General features: G+C 44.5%; 1 protein-coding gene across 1 annotated transcript; it reads left to right on the top strand.

Annotated features, from left to right (window-relative positions):
- Positions 1–205: 205 nt before the first annotated feature.
- LOC115645075 (lymphocyte antigen 6E-like) lies at positions 206–11,959 on the top strand. The gene is made up of 4 exons (XM_030549476.1): positions 206–215; positions 443–460; positions 7,446–7,565; positions 11,236–11,959. The coding sequence occupies exons 1-4, from the start codon at positions 206–208 to the stop codon at positions 11,409–11,411; spliced, it is 324 nt and encodes a 107-aa protein (XP_030405336.1). The 3' UTR covers positions 11,412–11,959.
- Positions 11,960–16,091: the final 4,132 nt, after the last annotated feature.

Raw genomic sequence — 16,091 nt, 5'->3', positions numbered from 1 at the left:
CTTGAGAGGCCTAGAGGGAGTTAAGGGGGACTGACTAGCCCTAGAGACCTGTCTAGTCATCTCTTAAAGAAATCTTTTACACGGTTATCCTCGGAGCCAGGCTCATTCACTCAGAGCGATCGGTGCTTCTCAGCATTGCTTTCTTGCAACCACAACTTTTGCAAGCTCTTCTGCTGTAGTCAGCTAAAACCATAAGGGTCTGGTCATGATCCCAGGTACAGTGGAGTAAATCAGGAGTAACGGCACTGAATTTAGATAAGCTGGTGCAGTGGAACATCGGCACAAGTGAGATCAGACTCAGGCCCTGCGTTCTTACAATGTTGTAGTGGAATCCCGGTAATATTGGAGGGGGAGAGGGGGGTCAGAGCAGTAGGTTCCGGTTGGAAGAACCACTGGTTGATTCTTAATGAAGGATAATTTTACTCCTCCAACTCTTCCTGAGCTCATCTGGTTTTAAAAGGTAAGGAGGTCTGGGGCAGTTTGATACTTGGCGGGGTGCAAGAGGATGGAAGAGGATAATGTAAGGGCCAGATCAGATGATAAACATTCACATAAAAAAGAATCTGACACATCAGAAAAGGGCAGACAAATAAACAGGGACAAGTTTTTAAAGTGCTTGTACACAAATGCTAGAAGTCTAAATAATAAGATGGGTGAACTAGAGTGCCTCGTGTTAAAGGAGGATATTGATATAACAGGCATCACAGAAACCTGGTGGACTGAGAGCAATCAATGGGACACAATCATTCCAGGGTACAAAGTATATCAGAAGGACAGAACAGGTCATGCAGGGGGGGGATTGGCACTATATGTGAAAGAAAATGTAGAATCAAATGAAGTAAAAATCTTAAGTGAATCCACGTGTTCCATAGAATCTCTATGGATAGAAATTTCATGCTCTAATAAGAATATAACATTAGGGATCTATTATCGACCACCTGACCAGGACAGTGATAGTGATGATGAAATGCTAAGGGAAATTAGAGTGACTATCAGAATTAAGAACTCAGTAACAGTGGGGGATTTCACTTATCCCCATATTGACTGGGAACATTTCACTTCAGGACGAAATGCAGAGATAAAACTTCTCAAGGCAACTCTAGATTTAATCCTGAGTGGAGCGCAGGAGCTGGTCCAAGAGGTAACTGTAACAGGACCGCTTGGAAATAGTGACCATAATACAATAGCATTCAACATCCCTGTGGTGGGAAGAACATCTCAACAGCCCAACACTGTGGCATTTAATTTCAAAAGGGAGAACTATGCAAAAATGAGGGGGTTAATTAAACAGAAGTTAAAAGGCACAGTGACTAAAGTGAAATCCCTGCAAACTGCAAGGGTGCTTTTTAAAGACACCGTAATAGAGGCGCAACTTCAATGTATACCCCAAATTAAGAAACACAGTAAAAGAACTAAAAATGTGACACTGTGGCTTAACAGCCATGTAAAAGAAGCAGTGAGAGATAAAAAGACTTCCTTTAAAAAGTGGAAGTCAAATCCTAGTGAGGCAAATAGAAACCAAATTAAGTGCAAGAGTGTAATAAGAAAAGCCAAAGAGGAGTTTGAAGAACGGCTAGCCAAAAACTCCAAAGGTAATAACAAAATGTTTTTTAAGTACATCAGAAGCAGAAAGCCTGCTAAACAACTGGTTGGGCCCCTTGACGATCGAAATACAAAAGGAGTGCTTAAAGACGATAAAGTCATTGCAGAGAAACTAAATGGATTCTTTGCTTCAGTCTTCACAGCTGAGGATGTTAGGGAGATTCCCAAACCTGAGCTGGCTTTTGTAGGTGACAAATCTGAGGAACTGTCACAGATGGCATTCACCCAAGAGTTCTGAAAGAACTCAAATGTGAAGTTGCAGAACTATTAACTAAGGTTTGTAACCTGTCCTTTAAATTGGCTTCTGTACCCAATGACTGGAAGTTAGCTAATGTAATGATAGGGAACCCCCCCCCGCTCCCCCGCCCCTACCTTACCCAAGGCCCCAGGCTGTTTGCTGAGAATAGAGTAAAAGTAGGCCTAAAAGCCTTTAGCTAGGAGCAAGAGTTTTAACTTCTGCTAAACTTGTTTTTTTGTATAAAGGGCATGCCGAGGCAGAAAGATGTGGTCAGGGCCCAAAAAGAGGAACTAGAATTGGATAAAGGGAAACCAGAAGATCTGTTAAGTTATAACAGCTGAGCTTGCTATCTGGACCACAGAAAAGGTGCTAGAATGGTCAAACCGCAGACTTGATTGGCAAAGACAATAACAGGAAAACCCATAGATGGAAAATTGGGATTTTGCCATAGATGGAGAATTAATTGGTCAGCTTGCTTGTTATCAACATTATATTCCAAATAAGGCAAATAACATGTGTAACCAGCGTGCTACATTTGGCGGTTTTAACCTTTATAAGCTTGGTAAAATTTGTAACATGTAGAGCAGCCAGCCTCTTGCGTGGGGTCTATGCTGTCTCTCCCTGCATATATGCTTGTATGAAATAAAGGAGCCTCAGGCTGTCTGATCAATCATTAAGGTGGTGGTCTTTTCCCCGACAGTAATGCCAATATTTAAGAAGGGCTCTAGAGGTGATACTGGCAATTACAGACCAGTAAGTCTAACATCAGTACCGGGCAAATTAGTCGAAACAACAGTTTAAGAATAAAATTGTCAGGCACATAGAAAAACATAAACTGTTGAGCAATAGTCAACATGGTTTCTGTAAAGGAAAATCGTGTCTTACTAATCTATTCAAGTTCTTTGAAGGGGTCAACAAACATGTGGACAAGGGGGATCCAGTGGACATAGTGTACTTAGATTTCCAGAAAGCCTTTGACAAGGTCCCTCACCAAAGGCTCTTACGTAAATTAAGCTGTCATGTGATAAAAGGGAAGGTCCTTTCATGGATTGAGAACTGGCTAAAAGACAGGGAACAAAGGGTAGGAATTAATGGTAAATTCTCAGAATGGAGAGGAGTAACTGGTGGTGTTCCCCAAGGTCAGTCCTTGGACCAATCCTATTCAATTTATTCATAAATGATCTGGAGAAAGGGGTAAACAGTGAGGTGGCAACGTTTGCAGATGATACTAAACTGCTCTAGATAGTTAAGACCAAAGCAGACTGTGAAGAGCTTCAAAAAGATCTCACAAAACTAAGTGATTGGGGAACAAAATGGGAAATGAAATTTAATGTGGATAAATGTAAAGTAATGCACATTGAAAGAAATCATCCCAACTATACATACAATAAGATGGGGGCTAATTTAGCTACAATGAGTCAGGAAAAAGAACTTGGAGTCATCGTGGATAGTTCTCTGAAGATGTCCACATAGTGTGCAGATGAGGTCAAAAAAGCAAACAGGATATTAGGAATCATTAAAAAATGGATAGAGAATAAGATGGAGAATATATTATTGCCCTTATATAAATCGATGGTACACCCACGTCTCAAATACTGCATACTGATGTGGTCTCCTCATCTCAAAAAAGATCTACTGGCACTAGAAAAGGTTCAGAAAAGGGCAACTAAAATGATTAGGGTTTTGGAGAGGGTCTCATATGAGGAAAGATTAAAGAGGCTAGGACTCTTCAGCGTGGAAAAGAGGAGACTAAGGGGGGATATGATAGAGGTATATAAAATCATGAGTGATATGAAGAAACTGGTTAAGGAAAAGTTATTTACTTATTCCCATAATACAAGAACTAGGGGTCACCAAATGAAATTAATAGGCAGCAGGTTTAAAATAAATAAAAGGAAGTTCTTCTTCATGCAGCGCATGGTCAACCTGTGGAACTCCTTGCCTGAGGAGATTGTGAAGGCTAGGACTATAACAGCATTTAAAAGAGAACTGGATAAATTCATGGTGGTTAAGTCTATAAATGGCTATTAGCCAGGATGGGTAAGGAATGGTGTCCCTAGCCTCTGTTTTTTAGAGGGTGGAGATGGATGGCAAGAGAGATATCACTTGATCATTGCCTGTTAGGTTCTCTCTCTCTGGGGCACCTGGCATTGGCCACTGTCGGTAGACAGGATACTGGGCTAGATGGTCCTTTGGTCTGACACAGTACGGCCGTTCTTATGTTCTTATGGGGTTAGGTTCCAGGGAAATTTTTTTCGCCAGACAGAAGACTTAGTCTTTTGTCTGGCGAAAAAAATTTCCCTGGAACCTAACCCCATAAGAACATATATATATATATATATATATATATATACACATGGCATAAGTTTTAAACAAAGAATTTAATACTGTACACAGCAATGATGATTGTGAAGCTTGGTTGAGGTGGCCAAGTCAGAGGGTGGGATAATTCCCAGGGAATGCCTTACTGCTAAATGATGAACTAGAAGTCGGCTGAGCCCTCAAGGGTTATCATGTTGTTAATGTAGCGTCATGCTCAGGGATGAAAGTAACTTAAAGGACTTACCGGTACGGTACGCAGGGCTGGAGTCCTCTGCAGGGGGCAGGGCCTGAACTGGAAGGGGGCAGGGCTGCAACTGAAAGAGGTGGGCCTTTAAATCCCCTGGCCCTTTAAATTGAGATTTAAAGGGCCTGGGGCTCTGGCTGCAGTTGCAGCGGCTGGGACCCCCAGGCCCTTTAAATCGCTGCTGGAGCCCCGTGGTAGCAGTAGCTGTGGCAGTGACCGGGAGCCCCAAGGCTCTGGTGGTGATTAAAAGGGCCCGGGGCACCGGCCCCCGCCGCATAGGGAACTTAGAGGATCGGGAAGCTGATGGATAGGAGGCTGCTGGTCCACCCTGGTTCCAAGCCCCCACCAGCTAGTTCCAATGAGCTGTTCTTTCTGCAAGCAATGGGCAAAGCAGGCAGCTGCAAAACAACATTATAAGGGAACATTGCACAATTTTAAATGAGCATGTTCTCTAATTGATCAGCGACATAACAACCAAACAACATTAACCGAGACGACTTTAAGTGAGGAGTTACTATACTTAATAATGGGCTCTTCAATCCAGCAGAGAATGCAATAACAGGATCCAATGGTTGGAAGCTGAAGCTGGACAATTCAGACTGGAAATAAGGCATAAATCTGTAACAGTGTGAGGGTCATTAACCATTGGAACAATTTACCAAGGGTCATGGTGGAGTCTCCATCACTGGCAATTTTTATATCAAAATTGGCTGTTTCTCTAAAAGCTCTGCTGTAGGGATTATTTTGGGGGCAGTTCTCTGGCCTGTGTTTATAGGAGGTCAGCATGGATGATTCAGGAGCCATTTTGCCAGCTTACAAACATTAAAAAGCAGTCCCTGCCCTGGAGAGTTTATAGTCTAAAGTAAGACACAAGTGTAATAAGTGGGTGAACACACAAGTGGATGGGGGCTGGGTTAGGGTTACTGTGCTAGGAACACAGATTAGTCACAGAGCAATTGGACAGTTTCAAATCAAAGGACATTTTAAAAATGTGCCTATAAATATATCAGTGACCACGGTTCACGGGCGGCCATGCAAATGTAAACAAACTGTCTGGCGGCCCCCCAGTGGATTATCCTGACAGGCCACGTGCTAGCCGCAGTTTGCCCACCATTGCTCTAGGAAATGCACCTTGCCTCTCTATTTGTTTCTATAAAGCATCTAGCATGATTCTGACACTGTACTAATAATAACCAAGCTTCTTTGGCAAGTCAGAATGAATTATCTGGGCTTCCCTGTGATACTAATCTATAAATAACACATCATGTCATTTGCATTTCATTTGTCAGAGCCAGTCTAGCTCATATCTCGATGGCCACTCACGATCTGTTGGCACCTGTCTCTTTGCAAATTAGTCCTTATAACATATTGGACCAGCTTTAGCCAGAAAGGAGTTGTTTCCCCCATGCATATTATCCCAGGTGCACTGCGGATTTTTGTGCCTTCCTATGAAGCATCAAGCAATGATCACTGCAGAAGGTAGGATGCTGAAGAACTTGAATGTGTGGTCTGATCTGGGATGGCAATGTCTTCTGTATATAACAGTACGTAATACAGACATGGTGATCAGAGGAGACTGAACCTAGGGTCTTGAGCCCCACACTGTAGGCCTGTATCACTCAAACTAAAGGACAACACTTGTAGCTATAAGGAGGTTGTTGAAATTGCTTGGACCAAGCCACAGAGGGAGGCATGCTCACTCTCTTAGCCAGTGTCATAGAATCATAGAAATGTTGGGCTGGATGAGACCTGAAGTGGTCATCAAGTCCAGGCCCTGCACGGAGGCAAGACCAAGTAAACCTAGACCATCCCTGACTGGTGTTTGTCCAACTTGTTCTTAAAAACCTCCAATAACGGATTCCACCACCTCCCTTGGAAGCCTCATAGTTCAGGTTTTCTACACCTTTTATCATTTTGTTGCTCTCCTCTGGACTCTCTCCAATTTGTCCACCTTTTTTGGTGCCCGGAATTGGACACTGTACTCCAGCTGAGTCCTCACCAGTGCCAAATAGAACAGGACAATTTCCTCCTCTGTCTTACATACACCACTCCTGTTACTACATTGGGGAATATTAGTCTTTTTTGAAACTGTATCACATTGTTGACTCATATTCAATCTGTGATCCACTATAACCCTCAGATCCTTTTCAGCAGTGCTTCCACCTATTGCTCCCTATTTTTTTGAACTTAACTTCCTTGAATTTCACTTTGTGGATTTGAGACCAATTCTCGAGTTTGTCAAGGACATTTTGAATTCTAACCCTGCCCTCCAAAGTGCTTGCAACCCCTCCCAGCTTGGCATCATCTGCAAATGTAATAAGCATACTCTCTACTCCATTACTCAAGTCATTAATTAAAATATTGGACAGTACTGGACCCAGTACTGGCCTCTGCAGGACCCCACAGGATTCACTTTCCCAGTTTGACACTGAACCATTGATAACAGTCTTGCAATCATTTGTGCACCTGCTTATAGTGATTTAATTTAGAACACCTGTCTTTACTTTGCTTATGAGAATGTCATATAGAACTGTGTCAAAATCAAGCTATATCACGTCTACTGCTTTCCCCCTATCCACTAGGCTAGTTGTCAAAGAAGGAAATGAGGTGGGTTTGGCATGATGGTTTCTTGAGAAGTCCATGCTTGTTTTTTCTTATAACCCCATTATCCTGTCTGTAACATTATGGCTTTGGAAAGGAACATGCTGAGAACTTATTTACAAATGGGTATCATGGAGGGCGTTGAGGGAACTTTTCAGAGGCATAAATAGCAGTTGGATGCCCAGCTGCCATTTCTGCCTTTGAAAATTTCTTCCTCTGTGTTTTGGGTCCAATCCTGAAATCCTTACTCAGCTGATGCACAGGGAAAACTATCACTGACTTCAATGACAGTTTGGCCTGAAATAGCGGCTGAGAACACCAGGATATGGTCCATTTTGATGCCCACTTGCAGCAGGTGACAGGGATGGCGATTGTAGACCAGGAACAAATAACATATTCCTGCAAGCCTCTAACATGGGGTGTATTTTCCATTTGCAGCTCACTCGTTGGTCTGCTTCATCTGTAAGGATGCATCCTCCAACTGGGGTTGTCTGGCACCCACTATATATCGAAGTGGTGAAAACAACTGTGTGACAGAATATAGCATTTTCGAAACTGGTATGTTTGGGCATGTTCTGTCTATTGTCTTTCCCTAGCGCTTCCCCAGACAACGGCTGCTCCCATTCCAGATCACTGAGTTTTCTTTCCTCTATCTGCTGGAAGGGTGGGACATTGCTGATGTGCAATAGGGGAATCACTCCTTGAAACCGAATGGCAGGAGAACTTTGCTGGGACGCACTAAGGGGGTGGGAGCCGGAGCCTCCATGCTCATTAGTTTGGTTTGCAGAAGAGTGAATGACTTATAGGAGGGCAGTTCAGGCAAGGTCAGGCTTCCTGTATGCCAGTAGGGGGGCTTCATATCTACCCCTCCAGCATTGGCTGGAGTCCTGAAATGAGGCTTTTTATACCCAAGTCCAGCAGCCGCTCCCCAGCTGTGGGTGCTGCTACTGCTGAGGTGAGCGAGGGCTGGGACTGAGTTCCCACCCGCTCCTCAGCAGCCATGCAGGGCATGCCCTGGACATGAAAGGAAGGAGGCTGCCTGCTTGAGTGGCTGCCAGCCTTGAACGCTGCAAGGGAGCAGTTAGAAAGGGCTCGTTGGATCCTCTGCTTCTCAGCAGTGGTTCTCAGGGAAGCATCCTCCTCTGCTCCGCTGCATTCTTGTGGCATCGAGCCTTCGCCCCTTTCCCTCTGGTTTGTTGGGGGGAAAAGATGGCTGCCTGTCATAAACAGATAGCTAAGGGTTAATGTCTCTTTCACCTGAAAAAAAAAAGTAACCTGAAGCACCTGACCAGAGGACCAATCAGGAAACAGGATTTTTTCAACTCTGGGTGGAGGGAAGTTTGTGTGTGAGTCCTTTGTTCTGGGTCTTCGGTCTGCCTCTCTCTCAGCTATGAGAAGGATTTTTTCTATTTCCTGCTTTCTAATTTTCTGTTTCCCAGTTGTAAGTACAAAAAGATCAGATAGTGAGTTATATGTTTTTTTTTCTTTTGTATTTACATGTCTATAGTTGCTGGAGTGCTTTAAATTGTATTCTTTTTGAATAAGGCTGTTTATTCAATATTCTTTTAAGCAATTGACCCTGTATTTGTCACCTTAATACAGAGAGACCATTTTTATGTATTTTTCTTTCTTTTTATATAAAGCTTTCTTTGTAAGACCTGTTGGAGTTTTTCTTTAGTGGGGAATTCCAGGGAATTGAGTCTGTACTCACCAGAGAATTGGTGGGAGGAAGAAGTCAGGGGGAAATCTGTGTGTGTGAGATTTACTAGCCTGACTTGGCATTCCCTCTGGGTGAGGGGGGAAGAGAGATTAACTCTCGGTACTTCTGTTTTCCAAAGCTGGGAACGGGGAGGGTGGAGTCCCTCTGTGAAGAGAGATTAACTCTCGGTACTTCTGTTTTCCAAGGCTGGGAACGGGGAGGGTGGAGTCCCTCTGTTTAGATTCACGGAGCTTGTGTCTGTGTATCTCTCCAGGAACACCTGGAGGGGGAAAGGGAAAAGGTTTATTTCCCTTTGTTGTGAGACTCAAGGGATTTGGGTCTTTGGGTCCCCAGGGAAGGTTTGGGGGGACCAGAGTGCCCCAAAACACTCTAATTTTTTGGGTGGTGGCAGCTTTACCAGGTCCAAGCTGGTAACTAAGCTTGGAGGTTTTCATGCTAACCCTCATATTTTGGACACTAAGGTCCAAATCTGGGACTAGGTTATCGACACTGCCTTTGTCCCTGGAAAGAGTGGTAGATACGCTGGAGGGTAGGGATAGGATACAGAGGGACCTAGACAAATTAGAGGATTAGACCAAAAGAAATCTGATGAGATTCAACGAGGACAAGTGCAGAGTCCTGCACTTAGGATGGAAGAATCCCAGGCACTGATACAGACTAGGGACCGAATGGCTAGGCAGCAGTTCTGCAGAAAAGGGCCTAGGGGTTACAGTGGACAAGAAACTGGATATGAGTCAACAGTGTGTCCTTGTTGCTAAGAAGGCTAATGGCATTTTGTGCTGTATTAGTAGGGGCATTGCCAGCAGATCGAGGGACATGATCATTCCCTTCTATTCGGCATTGGTGAGGCCTCATCTGGAGTACTGTGTCCAGTTTTGGGCCCCACACTACAAAAGGATGTGGAAAAATTGGAAAGAGTCCAGCGGAGGGCAGCAAAAATGATTAGGGGGCTACAGCACATGACTTATGAAGAGAGGCTGAGGGAACTGGGATTATTTAATCTGCAGAAGAGAAGAATGAGAGGGGATTTGATAGCTGCTTTCAACTACCTGAGAGGGGGTTCCAAAGAGGATGGAGCTCGGCTGTTCTCAGTGGTGGCAGATGACAGAACAAGGAGTAATGGTCTCAAGTTGCAGTGGGGGAGGTCTAGGCTGGATATTAGGAAACACTATTTCACTAGGAGGGTGGTGAAGCGCTGGAATAGGTTACCCAGGAAGGTAGTGGAATCTCCTTCCTTAGAGGTTTTTAAGGTCACGCTTGACGAAGCCCTGGCTGGGATGATTTAGTTGGGGATTGATCCTGCTTTGAGCAGGGGGTTGGACTAGATGGTTGGAAGGGACCTCAGGAGGCCATGATATTTTATGATTCTATGGACTGCAGGGGAAAGGACGTCTCCTGTATGTGCCCGATTGCACCCAGCAACAATTATACTGCAAGTGTAAATGCAATTGCCAACCTTTGCATTTTGAGCGGACTGTAATTAGCCGGTCCATGGGTAGGTGCACTGATATTACTTGTGATGTGGTTCAGTTAAGAAAGGTAGTGGCAGCCTATTGAGTTGTGCTGGGGTATCACCCAGGGGATGAGACCAGTTGGATTGCAGGCTGTTGTAACTGCCCTGCATAACTGACATTATAGGCCTTGCTTTCCCAGTCTGGCCTCCTTTCGCACTTGGGGAAGCCAGGTGTGGTTTAAGCACCAAATATCTCACGTGCTGGTGCAAGTTTCCACTATTGGCATGTGCAAGTGAGAGAATTCACACACTCCAATCCCCGTGCCTGGCTGGTTGTGCATGGACAAAAGGAGACTGGGTTGAAGCTTTCTGGGTATATAACCCTGTGAGCTATGCAACACTGCGAATGACTTCCAGCTCCTTCTGCAGCTGGATCACGTGATGATTACCTGTTCTGTTCATTCCCTCTGGAGTACCTGGCATTGGTCACTGTCAGAAAACAGGACACTGGGCTAGATGGACCCTTGGTCTGACCCAGTAGGGCCATTCTTATGTTCTTAATGAGCTGTGCTGTGCCGTAACTACTACCAGCTCTTTAAAGCTCTGAGGCTCAATAACAGGAGACAGGACCCAGTCACCTCTGTGCTGCATCCCCACAGCCCTCACTGAACTCCCAAGGCCCTGTCCCAGCATGCAGTAGGCAGAGTGTGACAATCTGGAATGAATTCTCAGGGTTCTTTGGTTGTTCCCAAGTCCTGGCCAGGAATCTGAAAGGGATATTCCCAGATTGTTACATACGGTTCTGTAACTGCTAGGAAAAGACTAGTGCCGTTTTCATGGTATATAATAGCAATAATTACCTCTAAGGTCTGGGAATTCACTGGCAGGGATAAGACTGTGAGGTTCTTAACTGCTGAGAAATGGCCTCCTCATCTCAGGATTGCTTAGCTACATCAGTACAATTATCTCCTTTGCAGAGCTAAGGAGCTTCTATCTGAACTCTGGGAAACATTTTAATCTTGAGTTTCTTTCTCTTGTTTGTTTTTCTGGTTCAGGCGGACAATCTGGGCAGAGCATCTCCAAGCGGTTTTCTGTAGATTGCCCCGGCGGTGTTTCCTGCTGCAGTTTTTCCTTCTGCAACTTCAGCAGTGCCAGCAGTTTGAAAGTCAGCTACTCAGTGCTGGCCATGGCGCCCTTGGCCAGCTTTGTCTATGTCAGGGCCGGACTCTGATCAGGCCAGGAAAAAAGAACTTGATGCCGTGAAGAACCTGCTCAGGCTTCTCCAACAAGACACCAACCGCCCACTCTGTGCAAACCTATACAGGGGTTACTGATGGTGCCCTTTCTTCCAAACTCTCTCTCAGATCTCCAGATTGTGGAGATGCCTGCTTGCACTCTTGACCCATCAGGAAATGGTGGATAATGTTGGCAGAGTTTCTGCTTTTATACCCATAGTACCTGTTGATGGGGGCTGATTTAAAAAAAAAAGTCAGGGCTCATCAATAAATGTTTATCCCAAACCAGCTCATAAACACCCCTGCCTCTTGCTACTGCAGAGACATTTCCCATACACTCATGCTAGGGATCAGCACCAGACTGACTCCTGGGAAGGCATGATCTAAAAACAAACCTCAGATACATTCACCCCCTGGTTCGATTCTGTTTGTTTACATTGTTTTGTTTCTCCTGCTCCTTGGCTGACTTTTCTTATGTAAAATGAATGCAGTGCTCACAGTGTGAGCACCACACCTGAATAAACACATTCCTGTTCTTGCCTGAGCCCAGCTGTATTGTGTGTCTCTTTGTTCGCTGGAAAAACTGGGAGTGTGAGGTGCCCTTAGCAGAAAGTTCAACTATTGGGTGCAGCGCAACTGCTCCTTGGGACAGCTGCTCTGTGGTTCTCATGGGCACCATCTCTCTTGTCATTTTTCATCCTAACACAGACCTTTACCTCTGTCACGTTATTGACAAAATCTGCAACCATATGGGTCACTGTTGCAACCACTGTTATATATTCGCAGCAAATATTGTACAAAGGTTGTAGTGGGAGGTGTCTATGGGAAGGTTATGGTTTGTTGGTTATGATTATGCTGTCTATATGTGTGTATCATTTTTGTAGTTGATATGAATATTGGCTCTATACTGTCTGTATTTCAAATTTATGCTATGTTTCTGCGTGACACCCCAGACAAGTTGGTGTCAGCTCTGCCTAGCCTGCTTGATTGCCCATTAAGGACCATCAGCTATACAATTGACCCATTGAGAGAAGGCAGATACGTCTTGTGACTCAACAAAGTATGCAGGGACTTGCCCATGTGACTCCAAACTCCATTTTCCTGTAATTTTCCACAGTAAGAACAAAGAGGTGTTCTTACACCTGGAAAAGACTAAAAGGCTGATGCCTCATCTCCAGCTGGTCTTCAATCCTGCTTCATACCTCTGGAGCAACTTTACTACAAGTGGAAGCTCTACACAAAGGACCTATGACCCATCCCAGCTGTGAATGCACTCCAGAAACTTGATTTGAACCTGCAGTTTATTCTATCACTGTTACAAGCCTGAACCAAGAACTTTGCCATTACTGTATATAGTTCATTTCATTTAACCAATTCTAGCTCTAATCTATATCTTTTTCCTTTTATGAATAAACCTTTAGATTCTAAAGGATTGGCAACAGCATGATTTGTGGGTAAGATCTGATGTGTATATTGACCTGGATCTGGGGCTTGGTCCTTTGGGATCGAGAGAACCTCTTTTCTTTTACTGGAGTATTGGTTTTCATAACCACAATTTGTCCTGAATTGTCACTCTCAGTTGGGTCGCACCAGAACCAGCATGGTTACAACCTCCCGTGCCTGCCCCCATCCCCACTCCAGCATGGGCCCCTCACCCAGGGTAGTGGCAAGTCCAAACTGCCTGTTAAATGCTAAAGGGCACCCCCTAGTGGAGGGTGTCATTTATTAACAGAAAAACCCAGGCAGAACTTCAACAAAACTTCCACCCCAACATCCTGGCAAGTTACTAAGTCATCTCAGTCATGTGCCCCACCTGAGTCCCATATTCTCCTCTACCCAGGCTCTTCCCCCGGGGTTCCCTTGGTGCCAGTATCCCCCCTGGGGTTGTGCCTCTTGCCCCTGCTGGAGTAACATCCTCCTCTGGAGCCAGGGGGTCGGGGAAGTCCATCCGCTGTGACTCTTCCCCAGGGAAAGCAGATGATCCAGGTGAGGTTGGGCTTCCAGCCTGTGTCTGAGTGACCACTGGCTGAGACCAGGTCCCTTTGGGTGCCTGCAGACTGCAGTCCTCTATCTAGGAGATGCCTGTCTCCATGAGCTCTTCTGAGAGGCTCACTGACCTGATGGGTTCCCCAGAGAGCCCTGCTCAGCCCTCTGGCTCAGGTTTCTCCTGTGAGCTGCCCTCCACTCTACACGAGCCTTTCATCTCCCATTGGAGCTGCCCTCTAACTGCGCATGGGTAACCTTTATTAATTAATCACCCGGGGCTGCCAATTACCCCCACTAGGGCTAGAAACTTACTTTTTCTTTAAGAATATAGGCTGAAATCATGACATAACCACCTGACTCCAGGGGATTTAAGGAGAACAATAATTATCATGAGACTCATGGAAGTTGGCAATGCTGAGTTTCATAGAATCCAAGGCCCAAAAAGGACAGTGTGACCCCTTCTACAACACAGGCCAGAGAACTCCCTGGAAAAGATTCCTAAGGATTATCTTTTAGAAAAACATCCAGCCTTGATTTAAAAACGTGGTCCCAGTGGTTAGTTCCCTTCACTGTTAAATATTTACACCTTATCTCCAGTACAATGAAAGCCTTTACAGGTAACACTTTATCTCTCAAATGCTTTAACTGTTTTCCCCCTACCTTTTCTATGTTTAATAAAAGGTCGAATAGATGTGAATGACGGTGGTTACAATTGCAGTTAGCAGTGGTAGCTTGATGTGGACATTTCAACGGTGCCTTGTGGTGGCACCTTAAAAAACTGGCTGTAAGTAACTTGCCAAGAGTCACCCAGGAAATCTGTGATGGAGAAGACAATCAAACAATGGTCTCCCAAGTTTCAAACCAGCATTCTAGCCACTGGCTCCCACCAAAGCCTGTATTTGCCTAGCCGAAGAGGAAGGACTGAGAAGGCAGCATCGACAAATAATGCATAATCCAAAGGGATAGCTGCAGAGACCAGACATGAAGATCAGTTATCTCTATGCTCTCTTACCCTCCAGAGGACTTTCACTCATAGTCGCATTGCTTATGACCCTTCTTATATACAGGAAAGGGAAGCTAGTTGCAACCTTGCTGTTTTAACTGTTCTAATAAATGACTGCTTCTCTATTAATAGTCCATGTGCGCCCATACGGGTTGTTTTTTTTTCTTCTAAAGCCCCAGCTCCTGGAGTCATGAGATCATGTGAAAACTTCAGAATTCATGTATTTATTTTTTAAAATATTTTTAATTCATCCTGGTTGCAGAGACAAGCTCATGAGTTTAAAGCCACACTTATAATTTTGAGGGGCTTGACGTATGGTTTTGGATGCATGGGGCTGGCCATACAGATCATTTAGTCTCTGGAATTATAGGTCCAAATTCCAGCAGGGACAACTCAGACCTTCACCTTTCCCAGACAGATAAATGGGGTCCCAGGCACTTTACTGAGTGGCAGTAGTTTGGATGAGACCTTAAAAAGCAGGTCAGATCTGCTCTGCATGACCATTAGAGATTTTAGCACACTTTTCGTAAGAGAGGAAAGATATCTTTAGCCAGAATTTCCCCTCTTTGGAGGGTACTTTGCACTGGTTGGTTCCTGCCTTCCACCTCAGTAATGTCTGCATTTCATTGGTGGCTACATAGTTTAACAGTCATTGCTGGTAATTTCACAAGAGTTTCTGTTCCAATACACCGTTTGCAGATGCCCATAATTTGCCAAAATTTTCAATTTGGGGGTTGAAATTTTCCATGGTGGCTGCCTGCTGAAAGGTCATTTTTTTTTGCAAAGTTTGGACAAAATCTCTTCAGTAGTTGTTGAATTATTTGGGGGAAAAAAACACTTTTCTGCATGTAAAAAAAAAAGTCTAATACTACTGTTAGGTAAATAAAGCAGGTCCTCACTCACCTCTCCAGCACCCGAGTTCGTGCGGAGTTGGTATGGGGCACACAATTCTGTCAGAGACCAGACACCAATGCGTTGATCAACGGGCTCACACTATCCTTAGCTCTAAAAGCTTTAGATTAAGTGTGGCGCCTTTATTAGGGGTGAGCATCAGTATTTATACACAGAAGTAAACAAAGTGATTAACAAAAGATAATGGTCATGCATAATCAATTAAGATTTTACAGGAAAAGCAAGTTAACAAGTAAATGCATAGAGATAAAGGCTAATGGCTACTTGAGAAAGGGGGTGTCATGAGTAGTTTGCAGGTCAGTGTTTTGTTCAAAAGGGTTCAGGAAGGATTATGCAGAGACAGCCAGTCTGGGTGTGTTTTGGCTCCCCAAAGTTCACCAAAAGTTTAGACCCAACACTACCTTTATAGGACAGGATGGCAGCTAAAACAATTGTGGCTTGATACTTGCCATGGATGCTGTCTAGAAAGGACACATGCTTTTGTTCCATTTTGATTTACCAAAGTTATGGAGAGCCATTTTCAAGGCTTTCTTTGCAACGAAAGGGGCTAGAAACATGCTAAATGAAACCTGAAGCTAGCCTTGGCATTTCTAGCAGCCCGTCCCCACAAACCAGTGGCTGGAGCACAGCTATGGGCTTCAGCACAGATGATCAGCTGAGAGCTTATCTATAAATAAGGCCCTACCAAATTCACAGGCATGAAAAACGCACCACGGACCGGGAAATCTGGTCTCACCTGCATGAAATCTGATCTTGTGTGTGCTTTTACCCTATG

Source organism: Gopherus evgoodei, chromosome 2 (assembly GCF_007399415.2).
Source record: "Gopherus evgoodei ecotype Sinaloan lineage chromosome 2, rGopEvg1_v1.p, whole genome shotgun sequence".
NCBI lineage: Eukaryota > Metazoa > Chordata > Testudines > Testudinidae > Gopherus > Gopherus evgoodei.
Note: the sequence above shows the minus strand (reverse complement) of the source record. Positions and strands in the feature narration are given on the sequence as shown.

Coding starts and splice junctions, on each gene's coding strand:
- LOC115645075 (XM_030549476.1), top strand. Junction 7,566..11,235: donor ATATAGCATTTTCGAAACTG/GTATGTTTGGGC, acceptor TTTCTGGTTCAG/GCGGACAATCTGGGCAGAGC.